The 15,268-nt window shown below is 53.5% G+C and overlaps 4 protein-coding genes across 4 annotated transcripts; 3 read left to right on the top strand and 1 right to left on the bottom strand.

Moving 5' to 3' along the window:
• Positions 1-577: 577 nt before the first annotated feature.
• CKM354_000993900 (uncharacterized protein) lies at positions 578-982 on the top strand (the record flags this gene model as incomplete). The annotated part of the gene is made up of 1 exon (XM_044805382.1): positions 578-982. The coding sequence occupies one exon, from the start codon at positions 578-580 to the stop codon at positions 980-982; it is 405 nt and encodes a 134-aa protein (XP_044661317.1).
• A 4,073-nt stretch (positions 983-5,055) lies between these two features.
• On the top strand, positions 5,056-7,428 carry CKM354_000993800 (uncharacterized protein; the record flags this gene model as incomplete). Its single annotated transcript, XM_044805381.1, has 4 exons — positions 5,056-6,072; positions 6,130-6,318; positions 6,372-6,986; positions 7,042-7,428. The coding sequence occupies 4 exons, from the start codon at positions 5,056-5,058 to the stop codon at positions 7,426-7,428; spliced, it is 2,208 nt and encodes a 735-aa protein (XP_044661316.1).
• A 611-nt stretch (positions 7,429-8,039) lies between these two features.
• Positions 8,040-9,318, top strand: CKM354_000993700 (RNA-binding signal recognition particle subunit SEC65; the record flags this gene model as incomplete). Its single annotated transcript, XM_044805380.1, has 2 exons — positions 8,040-8,577; positions 8,984-9,318. 2 exons carry the CDS (start codon positions 8,040-8,042, stop codon positions 9,316-9,318), a joined length of 873 nt encoding a protein of 290 aa, XP_044661315.1.
• A 2,760-nt stretch (positions 9,319-12,078) lies between these two features.
• CKM354_000993600 (uncharacterized protein) lies at positions 12,079-13,965 on the bottom strand (the record flags this gene model as incomplete). Its single annotated transcript, XM_044805379.1, has 3 exons — positions 12,079-12,362; positions 12,622-13,682; positions 13,727-13,965. The coding sequence occupies 3 exons, from the start codon at positions 13,963-13,965 to the stop codon at positions 12,079-12,081; spliced, it is 1,584 nt and encodes a 527-aa protein (XP_044661314.1).
• Positions 13,966-15,268: the final 1,303 nt, after the last annotated feature.

Here is a 15,268-nt window from a genome sequence, read left to right as displayed (position 1 = left end):
CCGGCACTTTCAGCGCTCGTCGTGCTGCATGAATTGTGAAGATCTGAGATCACAGACATCTTCTCCGACAATAAAAGCAGAATCTTGACCTGCACGGCCACATTCTGCGAACCTCGATGCCCTGCACAAGTGCCGGTGGCTTAAAGCTCCGGAGCTCTGACCGAGCATGGAGACTGACTTGAGTAGATTCATTCTTGATCAGGAAAGAGAAGAACTAGTGAGCGTCGAGGACAGAAGATGTCTTCCACTTCAACCGCTGTAGATTGACCGTCGCGACCATGCACCTTCCGCCGAGCGCGCGAAAACACATATCACAGTGCCACCCTGGCTTTGCTTCTCGTTGACCTACAACCCTGCAAAGTCAAACAGACATAAGCACAACACGACACGAGAGAGAAGCACAAGCCAAGCTGACATCTAGGACGAGGGCATCGGACGCGTCAACTTCACCATGCAGCACACTTCTCCACCAAAGCGACATCCTCCAAGCCCCGAGACCGCACCCAGGCCCTGGATTTGAAGCGACAGCTTTTGAATGTAGAGACACCAGACTGCGCGAGGAAACGCTCACACAAAAATGGCCTCCCCCATCCTCCACTCGCAATCTCCCACCCTCCTCAAAATCGCTGGCCTCGGAGCCTTCTTCCCACTCACGCTGGGCTTAATCGGCACATTCTCTCCATACAGCGGGTTCAAACTCTTTGGCCTGCCCGAGCCCACAACACCTCAAGCCAAAAAGCAAGGCGCAAATCTGATGATGTTCTGGGGCTCTCGCGATGTTTACATGGGACTCACTGCATTAGCTGCATGGTATGAAGGAGCTGGGAGAGTTCTGGGCTGGCTATATCTTTGCGGAACACTGGTGGCGATCAGTGATGGGGTGCAAAGCGTGAGAGAGACTGGAGGGGGAGCTTGGAAGCATGTTATGTGGTGTCCGGTCGTAGTTGGAATCGCTGGCGGCTTGTTGGGGTGGTTCGACTGAGAAGCCCAGAACAGAAGAAAGAAAGAAGAGAGCGATAGTCGACTGAGACCATAACGTGGAAGAATTTGGGAGCTTCTTGACTTGGAAAGAGCGAGCATGCATAGTCAGACTGATCATCATCCGCGAAGAGCTTCCGCATATGTGAGATCCCTTAGCAGAAGCTTGACTGCTTCAGCCAATCTAATCGCTGTCAACAGTGTGCAACATCAAATGGTCGCGTGCTCGATCTTGGTCGTTTGGGAATGGCTCTTCCCGGCAATTCGAGAGAGGCCTACAACGCCGTCCGTGGTGCTCATATACACATACGCTACATCGTTGACGAGAATAGTCCAGGAAAAAAAGAGATCAAACCCCCCGACGAGCAGCTGACGTTGAATATAACCAGACCCATCCGACAAGGATACCTTCTAAAATGCCAAGTTGATCACTGATCACGCACACATAAAAGTCACCGCTCCGAAAATACCCTTTTTCTTCGTTGATAGCCATAGAGGCGTAGACCAGAAAGCGAAGACAGAATTTCGCAGAGCGCCGAGCATTTACACAAGACAGAACAGCAGATTTTTGGAGAATCTAGATCCTATACTCATCACACCCAAGTCTCAGCTGCTCTAAAGCTGACTACTACACTGTACTTCCGAGGACCTTGATCAGTAATCGCAAATGCTCGAAAGCCGATTCCTCGGGCTTTGGCTATACTGTGGTATCTAGACCCTTAGGAGATCTAGTACGCCTTGGCAGTAGTGAGACTACATAGACTTCACGCGACAACATGTTACTTTTGGAGTAGTCAGTGACAGGAGCAAGTCGCTATAATCAATTGTTCAGTTGATTGTTGTACAACGAACTCGCTAGCAGTCTCTTCGATGTCAAAATTTTGTAGGCAGCTGTGTCTCCGTACTCGGGCAAAGAGGAGGAAAATAAAGCAAAGAGATCGGAATTCAGCTTGCGCTCTGAGGTAGGCCATCGATAGCCATTTCGAGCCTCCGGAAACCTATCGGAGGTAGACAGACATATATTCCCAAGACAGCGTCTTTTTTTTCTTTGTACAAGTGCTTGAAGCCATGTGTTTCGGAAGAACGTGTTCATGTCCCTCTTCGAATTTCTTCCCCCTTACATCCCTTTACGTACACCTCGCAATCGCACGAAACGCATCAATGATTTCGCACGGACGTCCATTACCTGTGCACGGCGCATCCTAAACATCAACGTCAGCACCCTCATCAATAATTTGCAAGATCTTCAGGGAAAAGGGAAGAAAAGAAAACAGTAATTTGCAGCACATGAGTTGCATGCGATTTCCCGTTGTAAATGAAGGGAGGAGCAAGGCACCGGAACGTACCGCGGAACATGTCCCAATGTCAGTAGACATACAGACTCCATTCGCGTTGCCCAAGAGGCAAGTCTAAGTTCTCGGTCAGTCTCAAACGAGTTCCTCGCATTGAAAGGATGAAGCGAAGCGCCGCGCGTGAGCAGAATTGATGGCGGAAGCGGGAAAGAAAGCAGGACGAATACATACATTCTGCGCCAGACTCAACGAGAAGAGACATGTGGCGAACGCAATGACAGCGGCGGAGAACTTCATGGTAGTGGCCTTGCTGTTTGGTAGTGCTTTTGACGTGGATATAGAAGTAGAATTTCAAGTCTGCTATTCTCCTTCAGCGAATTGTCGATGGAGCGTTGTCAAAAGATGGAGCTGTTTGAATCCAATCTGTAGGAGGGAAATGGAGAATGAATTCCCGCGCGGCGATCGAAACCATGAGAAAAACCGTGCTTCACATGCGCGATGCCTAGTCTTCGGCCACACATAGAAGCTGCTAGTTCAACGACGTCGCTTGGCGGACAGTTTCGCAGACCACTTCTGCCGGTGGTCTTTCTTCGCCAAATACGATGACTGGCGATGCTGCGACCTGCCGATGGGCGTGGCGGCGGTGTTATTGCTGTTGTCTCTCAAAGGGAAGGTCTCTATGGACAGCATCATGAAAGCTGCTGATCCATGCAGAGAGGAATCTATGCTCTGCTGAGGTGATATTCTCAGAGTCGCGGGCGCAGACAGCGACTATGTAGCCGGAGCTAGCACCATCGCCCAGGCTATGTCTGCTTCTGGTGAAGCGCGACCATGGCATAGATCGTATTTTCTTGAGGCCGTAAGGATTGGTGGAGCATGTCTTGGCTTAGTTTCTGGAGTGCGGCCGCATCTTGGTCAGCACGACATTTGGGAAGTGTCGGAGTACAAGATATCAGCAACCGATACTTATGGTGCGGAACTTTCTGGCTTAGCATCGCGTTCGCCTTGGCGAGCAGTGCTCGTGTTGATTCAGGCTTCGCGAATGTCTGGCTACAACACGACAGCCCCGGGCTTATGGCACAGAGGGAGAGACAGTGATTGCAAGAGCGTCGAGTTTCAGGAAGCACTCCTCTTGGACTTCTGGTAGCCGGCGAGGTTGTCATGCTTGCCCGTGTGCAAAGAGCGGAAGTACTATGTAAGGAACTTGTCCACTGTGTAGCTTCATTCTCACGAAAGGCGGCGAGGCGTAAATCATTGGAAAGCTCGCAACAGTTTGACTTTGATGCCTGTCTCCTTCATTCCTGATGGGCCGGCGCGCGTCTTAGGTTGTCATAAACGCTGAAAAGTATATGTTGCTGAAAGAGCAAGCATTCGACGGGGGCGAATGATGCCGTCCTCGACGACAAAAAGCGACTTATGCAGGAAATCGGTTCGGCTGTTTTGTCGAAACTGGGCTCGATCATCATGCAACGCTCGGTGATGACGGCCGAAAAGGCACGGGTATGCCAGACATGTTGCCAGTGTTGGGCAGACAACAAAGTCAGAACTCGATGACTGCGATGTTCTTGCAAGCTGTTGACACAGACAGTAAGCGAAGTCGCGAGAACGGCCCATGCGGCTTTCGGTCGTCGGAGAAACGCCTGGGAGTGAAAAAGTCTGGAACGTGCGGTGCTCTGCGTGGTGTATGTCTCAAGCCACAAGGCATGCGGCCGTTGATAACGACGCCGGGAGAGTGCGAGATCGACCGCGCAAACCTGCTTTGTTGTCGAAGATGGTTATTCGTGTCCTCGAGAAGCGTGAGCGTGCCACGAGATCAACCAAGTTTCACTCTTTGACGCTCGGTCCGGTCAGTGGCTCGCTCATTCGCTAAAACGGTGCTCGCGGTCACGACGCGTCACGCGAGAGGGCGAAGATTGTGAGAGCATATTGGAGAGGATTGTACTGTATTTGCGTGCAGTATTTGCTGGATGTTGAGCAATGGAGGCGCGCGCGGCGGCAAGTGGTGCCAGAAGTTGATGTCGGAGGATGCGATGGGCGAGAATGAAAGAAGAAGGGACCTCCGCTTTCGAGTGAGGGCTTGGCACGCGGCGTCAACTTCGTCCGTCATGAGGCTGTTCGCGTGGCTTGTCGTCGTGATGTCTTTCGAACAGGTGGGAGCACGTCGATATCACTTGCACATGGGTGGACGTAGACTAGATAGCGCGGTTCGTCAACTGCTTGCTCGTGCACACTTTCTCGTGGCGAAAAAGGTGCGACACGGCGGGTGTGGTGAGCTTCAGTGGAACCCATGCACCGTGATCAGTGCTAGAACCACGAGCCTCTCGCCGTCGCCGTTCACTGCGCCCACACGCACCAGCACTCCCCTCTTGCTGCTCCTCCGCTCCGCCGCGACGCCATCACTCCGCTCAGCACCTTACTGCCAGCATTGACCCCGGTATGCAGACGTAGCGAGCCGTCGGAGGCCTGAAGCTTCACGCTGTGCGGCAATTCACCATACAGCGAAGGACCAGGCCCGCCCGTGGCTCGTCCTGCCATTTCACACTTGCACACCCACATCGACCACCACCGCCCGCGACAGACACCGTAACAGAGCACATCCGCGCCGGCGGCAGCCTTCCTGCGCACCTCTGCGGCGTGCAGCGAGCCCGGCGCTTGAGAAGGCGGCGAAGGCACTCGAGACGACATCATTGCAAAACCACGCGGGCCCACCGGGCACCGTTCTCTTCACACCGTGCGCAGCGACACTCCCATCTGACGGTCAATGACTTACTGAACGGGCAAAGTCATGTCGACACCACAGACACTCACGCAACTGCTGCCACCGCACCAGCACATGGACCGACAGCACGTCGGCTATCTCCCCTCACCTCAAGACCGCTATCTGCCTCCTCCCAGGCCCTCGAGCAACGCGAGCGCCGGCTACCATCAGCAAATTCCCACCAGACCGTCGAGCAACCTCTCCAATCGCCAACTGCCACCTCCACCACGTCCGGGCAGCGGCATGAGCAATAGTGCATACTCGCATGCACACTCGCAGTCACAAGCAACTGGAGGGGCCGAGTACGGCTATTCCAGCAGCACATCGCAGCAGGGCGGCTTTGACGAGTTAATGAGAAGGCAGACCGACGCTGCTGTGGGATATCAAAATCGAACACTCCCGCCTCCCCCAGCACAACAGCAGTACATCACACCCGGATCACGTGGTTCTGCTGCAGGTGGTGCCGAGATGCCCGCAACACATGGCGGCTACACGAGAGCAGACTCAGCAGAACGAGGACGAAAGCGCCGGCAGCGAGAACGGGCACCTGTAGACTGGGCCGAGTTTTATGGAGGCAAGCCGCCAGCGGAGATTATCACCATCCACGACGATGACAGCCCTGTGCCTGAAGCTACGATTCAGCGCCTACCACAGGCGTCGAATGCTTCATCCTCTTCGCATCACGTCGACAAGAGACGACGTACGAATGGAGGCGGCGGTGATGTGCCACAATATAGCACCACCAACACGCCTTACTCCTACACCAATGGTGGATCTACTGAGAGCCTACACAACACAACAGCACCCACTTCGCTTGGGTCTCAAGCCAGTGCAGGAGCGCAGCAGCCAAGAGAGCAGTTGACCGGTGCGCGAGCAGGTGACAAGAGGAAGCGCAATGCCAAAGCACCAGAAATTGACCGCAAGAAGCAAGAGGCCAGCCGTCCGGGCGCTGGCAAAGGTTACTTGGCCGAATACGGCGAGTACCAAACACCGCCGCGACAGCTCAAGAAGCAGAAAGAGGTGGTGGTGCCGTCGATCCCAGACGTAAGGAGAACAACGACCAGAGGTGACAGGCGCACGAGCACTGACAATGGGGCACAGCGTTCAAAGCCGAACGAGAAGATCGATGACGAGGATGGTCATTATATCGTTCAGGAGAACAGCAAGCTTGGTGAACGCTACAATCTAATTTCTCTGCTGGGACAAGGCACTTTTGGCAAGGTAGTGAGAGCGGTTGATACCCGCACTCGTAAGGAGGTGGCAGTCAAGATCATTCGCGCTGTGCCTAAGGTACGCTCGGGCTGAACCCCATCCATATTAAAATGACTGACCACAGACAACAGTATCGCGATGCGAGCCGCATTGAGCTCAGAGTGCTGCAGACACTGCGAGCGGCGGACGAACACAACCGAAATCGCTGCATTCAACTTCGCGATTGCTTTGACTGGCGAGGGCACATTTGCATTGTCACCCCTCTGCTCGGACTCTCAGTTTTCGACTTCCTAAAAAGCGGCGGCTTCGTTCCATTTCCGGGCTCACACATCCAAGCCTTCGCACGTCAATTGCTCGGATCTATTGCATTCTTGCATGACCTCAACCTCATTCACACCGATCTGAAGCCTGAGAACATCCTGCTGCTCAGTCATACGTACCAGACATTCACCTACAACCGCAACATTCCCTCCTCAAGTACGTTGACCTCGAGGTCAGCCAAGTTCCGGAGAGTGTTGCTCAGCCCCCATATCAACCTGATCGATTTCGGGAGCGCAACCTTTGATGACGAGTACCACAGCTCCGTAGTCAGCACACGACACTACCGGGCGCCGGAGATCATACTTGGAATCGGATGGTCGCACCCCATCGATCTGTGGTCACTCGGGTGCATCCTTGTGGAGTGCTGGACTGGTGACGCGCTTTTCCAGACTCATGACTGTTGTGAGCATCTAGGCATGATGGAGGTGAGTTACATCGAAGCATAATACGCACACGCAGAAAGAAGCTAACATCTCGCAGGCTGTAACTGGTCATAGCATTGACCGCAGCTTGATCCGGGAAGTCAACCGACTGTCCAAGCGAGGAGATCGCAACTCCGCGGCACGCTTTTTCAAGAACGGCCACTTGCAATATCCAATGCCGGATACACCGCGCCAATCTAGGAAGTTCGTGCGGGGCATGAAACGGCTCGAGGAGATTATTCCAGCAACAAATCAGTTCAATAAGCTGTTCCTGGACCTGCTTCGCAAGATCTTTGTATATGACCCCAAGAAGCGCATCACAGCGAAGGAAGCGCTGAAGCACCCATGGTTCGATGAACTTGTGGAGGATGATGGCACAGAAGCTACGCGCATCAGGATTGAGCGGGAGAGAATGGTCGAGAACGGCGGTGGCCGAGTGCGGTAGGAGTGACGAATTTCCAGCCTGGAGCAAGACCTTTGGTCTCGCTCTGATGTTGGCAGAAAGTGCGATTTGGCTGATACGCGCCGCTTGCTCGGACGCAATGATGAAATGATGGAGTACCGTCGGAGTTCAAAGGGCGGATGTTTGACGCGGTCTGTTCCGTTTAGTGGACAGACGGCAGCCATTACTTCCGGATCGCCCTCTCATGGTGGAAGAGTGGCATGAAACGATGCATTGCTTGCGGATTTCGACAATCTGGCATAGGCGAGGCGTTTTCTAGTCTTGAATTGTGGATCGATCTTGATACAGACATATGCAGAGAAAAGCTGTGGTCTTCTCTTCTGACGAGTAAAGTCTTGCTGAGCAGAACTTGTAGGATAGTCCAGCATTTGAAGCACTTTTCTCTGAGCTGTGGTCGAGAACGTAAGCGTATGGCGAGTCATTGACGTGCATGTGTGAGCATTCGTGAGCAGTGCCAAGGGACAGCAACTTGAGCCGCTTTGGGTCTCCACTTTCACCCCACATATCCTCACATTGACTTGTCCCTACGAACACCACCACCACTCGACATACCGCCCTCCCACCACCAACACATCCCACGTACTCCGCCCAAAATGTCCAACCCACGAATCGAAGAAGTCGACGATGACGAAATCGCCGACGACCCCGAAGAAATGGACCTCGACGCCTTCGATTTCGCCCGCCCACAAGGCAAATCCCTCGGCGGCGCAGCCCCAGCAGACGACAGCGACGACGACGAAGTCCCCTCCCAAATGACCCCTCAAGCCCTCCAAGCCCTCCTCTCCGGGCAAGGCGCCCAACAACAAGTCCCACAATCCGCTGCCGACCGCGAACGCCTCCAACGCGCCCAACAAGACCGCATCAAAAACTACCAATGCATATATCCTGTCTACTTTGACGCTTCACGGACACGAGCACAGGGGCGAAGAGTCTCGAAAGAAGATGCGGTGGAGAATCCTCTTGCGAGAGAGATTGTGGAGGCGTTGGCTTCGATTGGGAATGAGAAAGGTGCTGCTTTGCAGATTGCTTTGGATCCTATGAAGACGCATCCGAAGGATTGGGCGAATCCGGGCAGAGTGAAGGTTGAGGTTAAGAAGGAGGGGAAGAAAGTTTGGGATGGGGTGGAGAATAGTGAGTGCATTCCTTTTCTTTTGTTCTTGTGGTTGTGGTTTGCTTGGGAGCTCCTCGGGGCGCGAGTGGACATGCGAAGAGCTCGTGTACATGGACATCTTCTTCCCTTCGTACTTCCACTCTGGCAACTTTGGGGACTTTCATAGACTCGTGGACTGCTCCGCGGCGACTGTGGATTGACTCTCCTATCGAGAGTCTTGCGGGTCTTGGAGGGAGAAAAGTACCGACCCGTGTGCTTGGGCACAGAACGCTAGCATTTCGGGCGACCCAAGCTCTCGGGTCGCTCATCTGCCTCGTACTCTTGCCACTCGCTTTCTGCTACAGCTCTTAGCCATGTCGGCATGCTCGGGGCTTCAAAGATATGGCTGCCAGTCGCGTTCATTTGACTAATGATCGTCTCTCGCAGAACACCACCTCTACAAGCTCATCTCGGCGTACCTCAAATCACACCCCGCGGACGAGAAGACGCCACTCAAGATGCAAGTTCCTGGGCTGCCAATGCCGAAAGACGGCAAGCCGATTCCTCCTGCGATACCACGCGGCATGAAGATCAACTCGATCCTCCCGCTTCACTCACCCGCATTGTCGGGTGGTGGCGTGAGCGAGAACATGATGTCAGACATGATGCAGCAAATGGGTGGACAATTACCTGCGGGTATGCAAGGATTAATGGGAGGAGGCGATGCTGGACCTTCGCAGCCGCAAAAGCCAAAGAAGATCAAGGTCATGCAGAAGAGGTGATTGTTCATGGTCGATTGACCGGCTTGCGTTTCAGCATTTCCTGAGTCTTGCACGACCTCGAACGGGTTGCGGTTCCGACGGTCAGCGTCAATTGTGCAGCATCCCCATTTCGACGCTGCATGTGCGATGCGACGATGCGCATTCCGGACCGCTGCTCCGGGCATCCGTCTTGCTCTGACACGGTACACAATGGCTTCATCGATCCATCGTGTTCGGAGTTGTCACCGCACCGCCGTCAAGCCCTCCCATACACGGCACGGGATGCAGCAAGGTGCATCGCTGGTACTCGCATTTCTGGGACTCGCATTCGGAGATTCGTCCGACTTCAGACCGCGTTGCACTACTGCCATGCGCAAAAGGACCGAGTTGCTCGTGCAAGGCAGGAGCCTCGAGAGCGATTGCAGAAGACGAAGATTTCTCCAAGTCACTCCCGGGTTGTTCTCGTTTATGCGTATGGCGCTCCGCGTGCAATCGCGCAATTGGCTTGCATGTCCGCAGACTCGCAAGCACTCAAATCCTCAGGCAGCAAATCTGCAAGCTGCTGGAAGAAGCCGTCTGTGCGGAGACAAGAACAGAGTTACCTAGTCTACGGCTACGGGACAGCCACACCTAGATCGACAGAACTACAGCAGCATAGAACGGCAGATCTTATTATTGCCGACAATGCATCGGCACGGCACAGCTTTTGCACGGTTGCCCGCTTCCCGTCGTCACCCATCCAAAGGTTGAAAATTCTCCTGTCCAGGATGCCTCGTGATACGTGTTCCCACATTCGCTTCATCCATGCAGATGCTGAGAGGTCCAGCACGCAGCGCAAAATTCACTAGCTGCAGAATCTTCTGTTCTACTGGGCTGACGAGGCTTCAGTCCGAGCGTCATTATTTTTCGCTAAGCGCGTCCTATTTCGCTGCAAAGCTAAGCGCTTCATGTTCCAGACGCGGCTGGACAAGAAAAGCCATGATACTGACCGCTTGCCAATGCTGTCACGTTGGTTGATGCCGAGCACGGATGTGCGGCGCCGTTGAACGTTGTTCAGCGCCACTCCGTTCGACATCGCTCGCTGTGCAACCGCGTTGGCGCTTAGATGCGGGCATCGATTTAGTCCAGAAGGCACGAAGAGGTACTATAGCGGCGGGGTCGTGACGGGCAAGGCATTGGAAACTCGACTCCAGAATGCGTTCGACTCTCCACAAAAGAAATCCAGATTATACTTCGGTGTAGCGATAATTTCTTCACGAACTACGAATTAGGAAAGAGGATATATCTGGTGAAGGATTCCCTGTGCCTTCTCGAGCTTCTCCACGACAAATAGAGACACACAGACACGCAGAGAGATGGCAAAAGCACCACCCCAAAACGCCCATGATTCATCATTGTCGCATCATCCGCAACCAAATTCCATCAATCATTGGTCCCGTACTCGACGAGTTGCGGGTGTTTCTGCACGATAGACTTTTTCTCATTCGCGCTAGCTTCCTGTTGTCTACTTGTGGGACGGCGATATGTATGTACCGACAGGTGCATGTGCATGTGCATGTTGCATGTTGCATGTTGCATGTTGCATGTGCATTGCATGATACCAAAAGAGTTTAGCCAGAGCTAGAATGGGGGGGCTAAAGAAACTGTATATGCCGAGATCTCGGCATTACTCGTTGGAGAAGGGCCTGCTTTGGCTCTCTTGTATGGTCATGATCGTTGCGCAAAGTGCGATAAAGCGGGAAGATATGAGAGGATGTGTCGAGAATTGAGTAGATGAGATTGGACGTCATATTAGACGTGATAAGGTCGTGTTTCAGATTGTAGATGTTGTTGAAAAAGATTTGGAAGCGTTTTGTTTTTTTGGATTTCATTGGTTTGATGATCGTCGTTTTCTGGACATTGTACTCCTCCTCTTGCACCGTTATACTTTCCTCGTTGTTCACGATCATCGAGTCGCACGTCGGACACCAATCTTGTTATGGCTCATGTTGCGACTGCAGAGGCGTTCATAGCATCGAAAGAGAGTCTCGAACTGCAGTAATCTAGCATATCGGCCGTTCAATAGCGTCGCGTGGTGATAGATGGAAACGGCTTATGCCAAGGACCATGTGCAGAGAATTAGTGTATTTCTTGTTCGTGATCATTGGCTTGCGTTAGGGGAGGGGAGGTGAGTTTGGACACACGTGGGGAAGTCATGCGATGTCGAGAGTGAATCCGGGTTAGGGGTCGAACGGGCTACGGTTACCGGTCTTCTGAAGTTGGAAGGGGATGCAAAGTGAGCTATTTGAAATAATCGGACGACCGACGGTCCAGTCAGCAGTTCTTGACATCGTCAAGAAAAGGTTTGGGGCGCGGAGGGCCGGCCCTGCTGTTAAAGAGATCTGCACATATTCGGGCTTGGCATTGTCATGTGTAACGCGTTGGGCTGCCGGATGTCGTGAGTGACTAACCTGATCGACAGCAATGTCGGTCGGATCCGTCTTTCCTCATGCGTGAGGGGTAGAGCATTCGCCCCGGGAGAAGAGAAGGAGGGGAGTTGGGTAGAGTTCAGCTCCGAAGCTTATCTGATCCAAGTGAATATGTAGCCGCCCTCTCCACGTCACCCTCGGGGTCTTCTGCCGTGTCTCGTGTTCATGCCGGCACCTCCTTCAGCCTCCACTTGATTAATGCACCAATTAGATCGAATCAAAAAGCTCGCGAGCCGATCCAAATACGCCATTGTATGCAGAATCCCGTAGTCCATTCTTGCCTCGTGCTTCCATTCCTATTCGTGCGAGGTACTTACTCCGTCATCAATGTGGTCAATCCAGCACCACTGCCATTCACTTCGCTAATACCAGTGGAAGTGGGCAACATTTTCGTTGCCGTAGAAATGGCCTCGTCACCTCCTTTGAGGGTGGCAGTCTTGAAATATTTCGTCACGATTGCCGTGACAATCTCGACGATGTGCCGAATCTCATCGCTCGTGACATTGTATGCAGGAGCGAGCAGGATATGATCGCCACGGCGGCCGTCGGCGCTGCCTGTACCTGGATACAAGCTGATGTTGAACGGCTTCTGCATGCCTAAGAACAGAACAATTGAGTCAGCTTGCAGGAACTCCGGACATAATGTAAGCAACAATGCCCGTGTCGTATAGCAATGCGCCTGAGAAGTGCATGGACCAATGAACCGAGTCAACGTTGCACTGGGGCCCGAGGCAGCGCATGCGTTGCATGCTCGTGCGCAAGCCCACTACCGCTACCATGGTCGCGGGTGTGCAGCTGCAGCACGGAAGAACCGGTAGAGGGGATTTAGTGCAGGTGAATGGTCAGGAGGACTTACCGAGTTCATGCAATCCCATCGCTACACCAAGATCCGGTTCAAAGGGTGCTTTGGTCCTGCGGCACTTTACAAATTCTATTCCCCAGAAGAGTCCTTTGCCTCGAATATCTCCGACGGCAGTATGGGAGCCCAATCGTTCTTTGAGTAGTTCGCCGAGTAGAGCGCCTTGTTTTCGAACATTGGCAACAAGATCGCCTTCTTGGATGATCTTCTGTACTTCCAGCGCAGCTCTGCAGGCGAGCGGATGGCCTTGATACGTTTGCCCGTGCATGAAGGCTCCTGTTCCGTGTTCGAGCACCTGCACGACACGCCTGCTCGCAAGCATAGCTGCGACGGGCATATACCCTCCTCCAAGACCTTTTCCCAATGTCTGGAGGTCCGGGATCACATCTATTAGAGGATCCTGCCATGCGTGCAAGGGTCGAGGGTACCGGGTGGTCGGTTCAGGTCCAACACGTCCAGCGCCGCACATGACCTCGTCAAAGATGAGCAGTGCTCCATACTTGTCGCACAGTCGGCGCACGGCCTTGAAGTAACCTGCTGCAGGGAGGACGCAGCCCAGTGCAGCGCCCACAACGGGCTCGGCGACGAAGGCCGCAACATTCTTCGGACCAACCCTTTGGAACTCGGCATCAAGTTCGGCTTCTAATCGTTGAACGTAATCGGCTTCGGTGTCGGCGATAGGATCCATATCCCGGTATGCGTAGCAAGGGGATACCCGGGATGAATTAGTGGCTAGCATAGGTTCGAACAACGCCCGGCGTGCAGCGTGACCACCTGCGGCCAATGCGCCCAGTGTCGTGCCATGATAGCTTTGATGCCGTGAGATGAAGTGTGATCGTTCCGGCTCTGGATCGGACTTCTCCAGGTGGTATTGTCTTGCCATCTTGAGAGCCGCTTCCATGGCCTCGCTGCCGCTGCTGACGAAAAATGCCCGCGTCATCTCGCCGCTTGTGCTGTCGACCAGGAGCTTGCCGAGATCTTCGGCGGCTTTCGTAGCGTAGAAGAGAGAGTGGCAATATGACACCTCTCGCATCTGCTCAATGAGAGCATTTTGTATCCTTATCTCGTTAGCCGCAGTTTTGTTTCAAGTCGAAAGGCATACCGAGCGTCGCCGTGGCCAAGGCATGCCACGGCAGCACCACCAGTTGCGTCGAAGATCTCTTGTCCATTGCTTAGTTGGAGGAAGTGACCTTGTGATGCAATGACACGGTGAGGATCGTGATGGAGGGTGCGATGCAGGACTGCAGACTTGATGGGCTTCTGCGAGTCGGTGCCATTGAAGACAGCGACTTCCTTGTCGAGAAGGTCGCTCTCGTTGGGGAGCAGTATTGACGGTGACATTGCGACGATGTTGTAGAAACAGTTCGCAGGAAATGACTGAACAGAATACTAAGTTGGGTAAGGTGTGAACAGAAAGTCAAGGAACGCCTGAGTAGTCAGGATGAGGTATAACGCAGCCATTATATGACCGTAGCGGTTCGTCAGAACTTGGCCGTTTTCGAAATCGCTAATGGTCATCTGTGTGGAGCAGCAGTGTGAAGGTCATTCGTAGCCGGAGTCTCGTCTTGCATTGCTGGGCTGGACGCACCACGTCTCATGGGCCCGAAGCCCACGGAATAGCTTGGGATTGTCTGAAGCTAAAGATATTAGACTCTCCGCTACGGAAGTCTAAACATCCGCACCGGGCTGCAGGGATAGCGTTCGTCGAACGGGCCGAGTGGCTCCTTAGCATCATGTTGAAGAACGTTCGCGATCTTCTGCGAATCGATACCATCCTGCAGAACGTGGAGCCCTGTACTTTACCGTCATAGCCATGGCATTAGTAGCTTCAAGATCCCTGTCCGGAACTAGCAGCCACATTTTACATGCCACAGAAGTCAGGACGATCCGGGAGTATGGCCGTCTCCGGAGAGGTATACAGCAATATCTTGCGTGATCGGGGAGTTCCAGTGCCTCTGGTGCATCACGCTGCTTGGGCAGAAGCGCATTGCTACAGTGGCGCGCAGACGAACGAATTCCTACACGCTTGCTGGCCCGCTTACGTGGCATGTTTCCTTGGTTCGCGAGATTGTATTTGCGGTGTGGTCAAGTCGGAGCTGCACAGCAGCATTGATCTTGGGACGATCAGATCCAGATCGTGTCCACGATCCAGCCACGGTCAGCCGCAAACCCTGAACGGAGCTCAGTCCACATCAGCCTCACCTTTGACAACGGCCACATCAGAAGATGTTGGGCCAAGCATAAACATTCGATCTTTGCGCGCTCCGCAATGTCATGAGTTGGAGCTCCAAAAATATTCCTGCGTTCAGGCCCGTCACGCCTGACCATTCGACTTCGGTGCTGTTGTATTGTGAAGGTGGCTACGAAGGAGATCCTTCCGCTCTGAGATGTGACGGTATCACTGTTCCTGCAATGGCGTACGTCGTGCCTACCTGGTCAGAGAAAGCGGGTGTCATTGGGCCTTCATTTGGAATGTGGACTGTTTCGAAACCTGTTGCCAGAGGGTGTGCGTGCCTCGTGCCTATGGCACAGAATGTATGGCTCATCCGATCTACCATCTTGTCCTACAATGCCCAGCCTCATCGGTCGTAGTTCCGTAGGGGGTTGAGGGCTGCTGATTTGATCGTAGGGCGCTCCGGTCACT

The sequence above is a fragment of the Cercospora kikuchii genome, assembly GCF_019650295.1.
Source record: "Cercospora kikuchii DNA, contig_00006, whole genome shotgun sequence".
NCBI classification, from domain to species: Eukaryota; Fungi; Ascomycota; class Dothideomycetes; order Mycosphaerellales; family Mycosphaerellaceae; genus Cercospora; species Cercospora kikuchii.
This window is presented reverse-complemented; position numbering and strand designations above follow the sequence as displayed.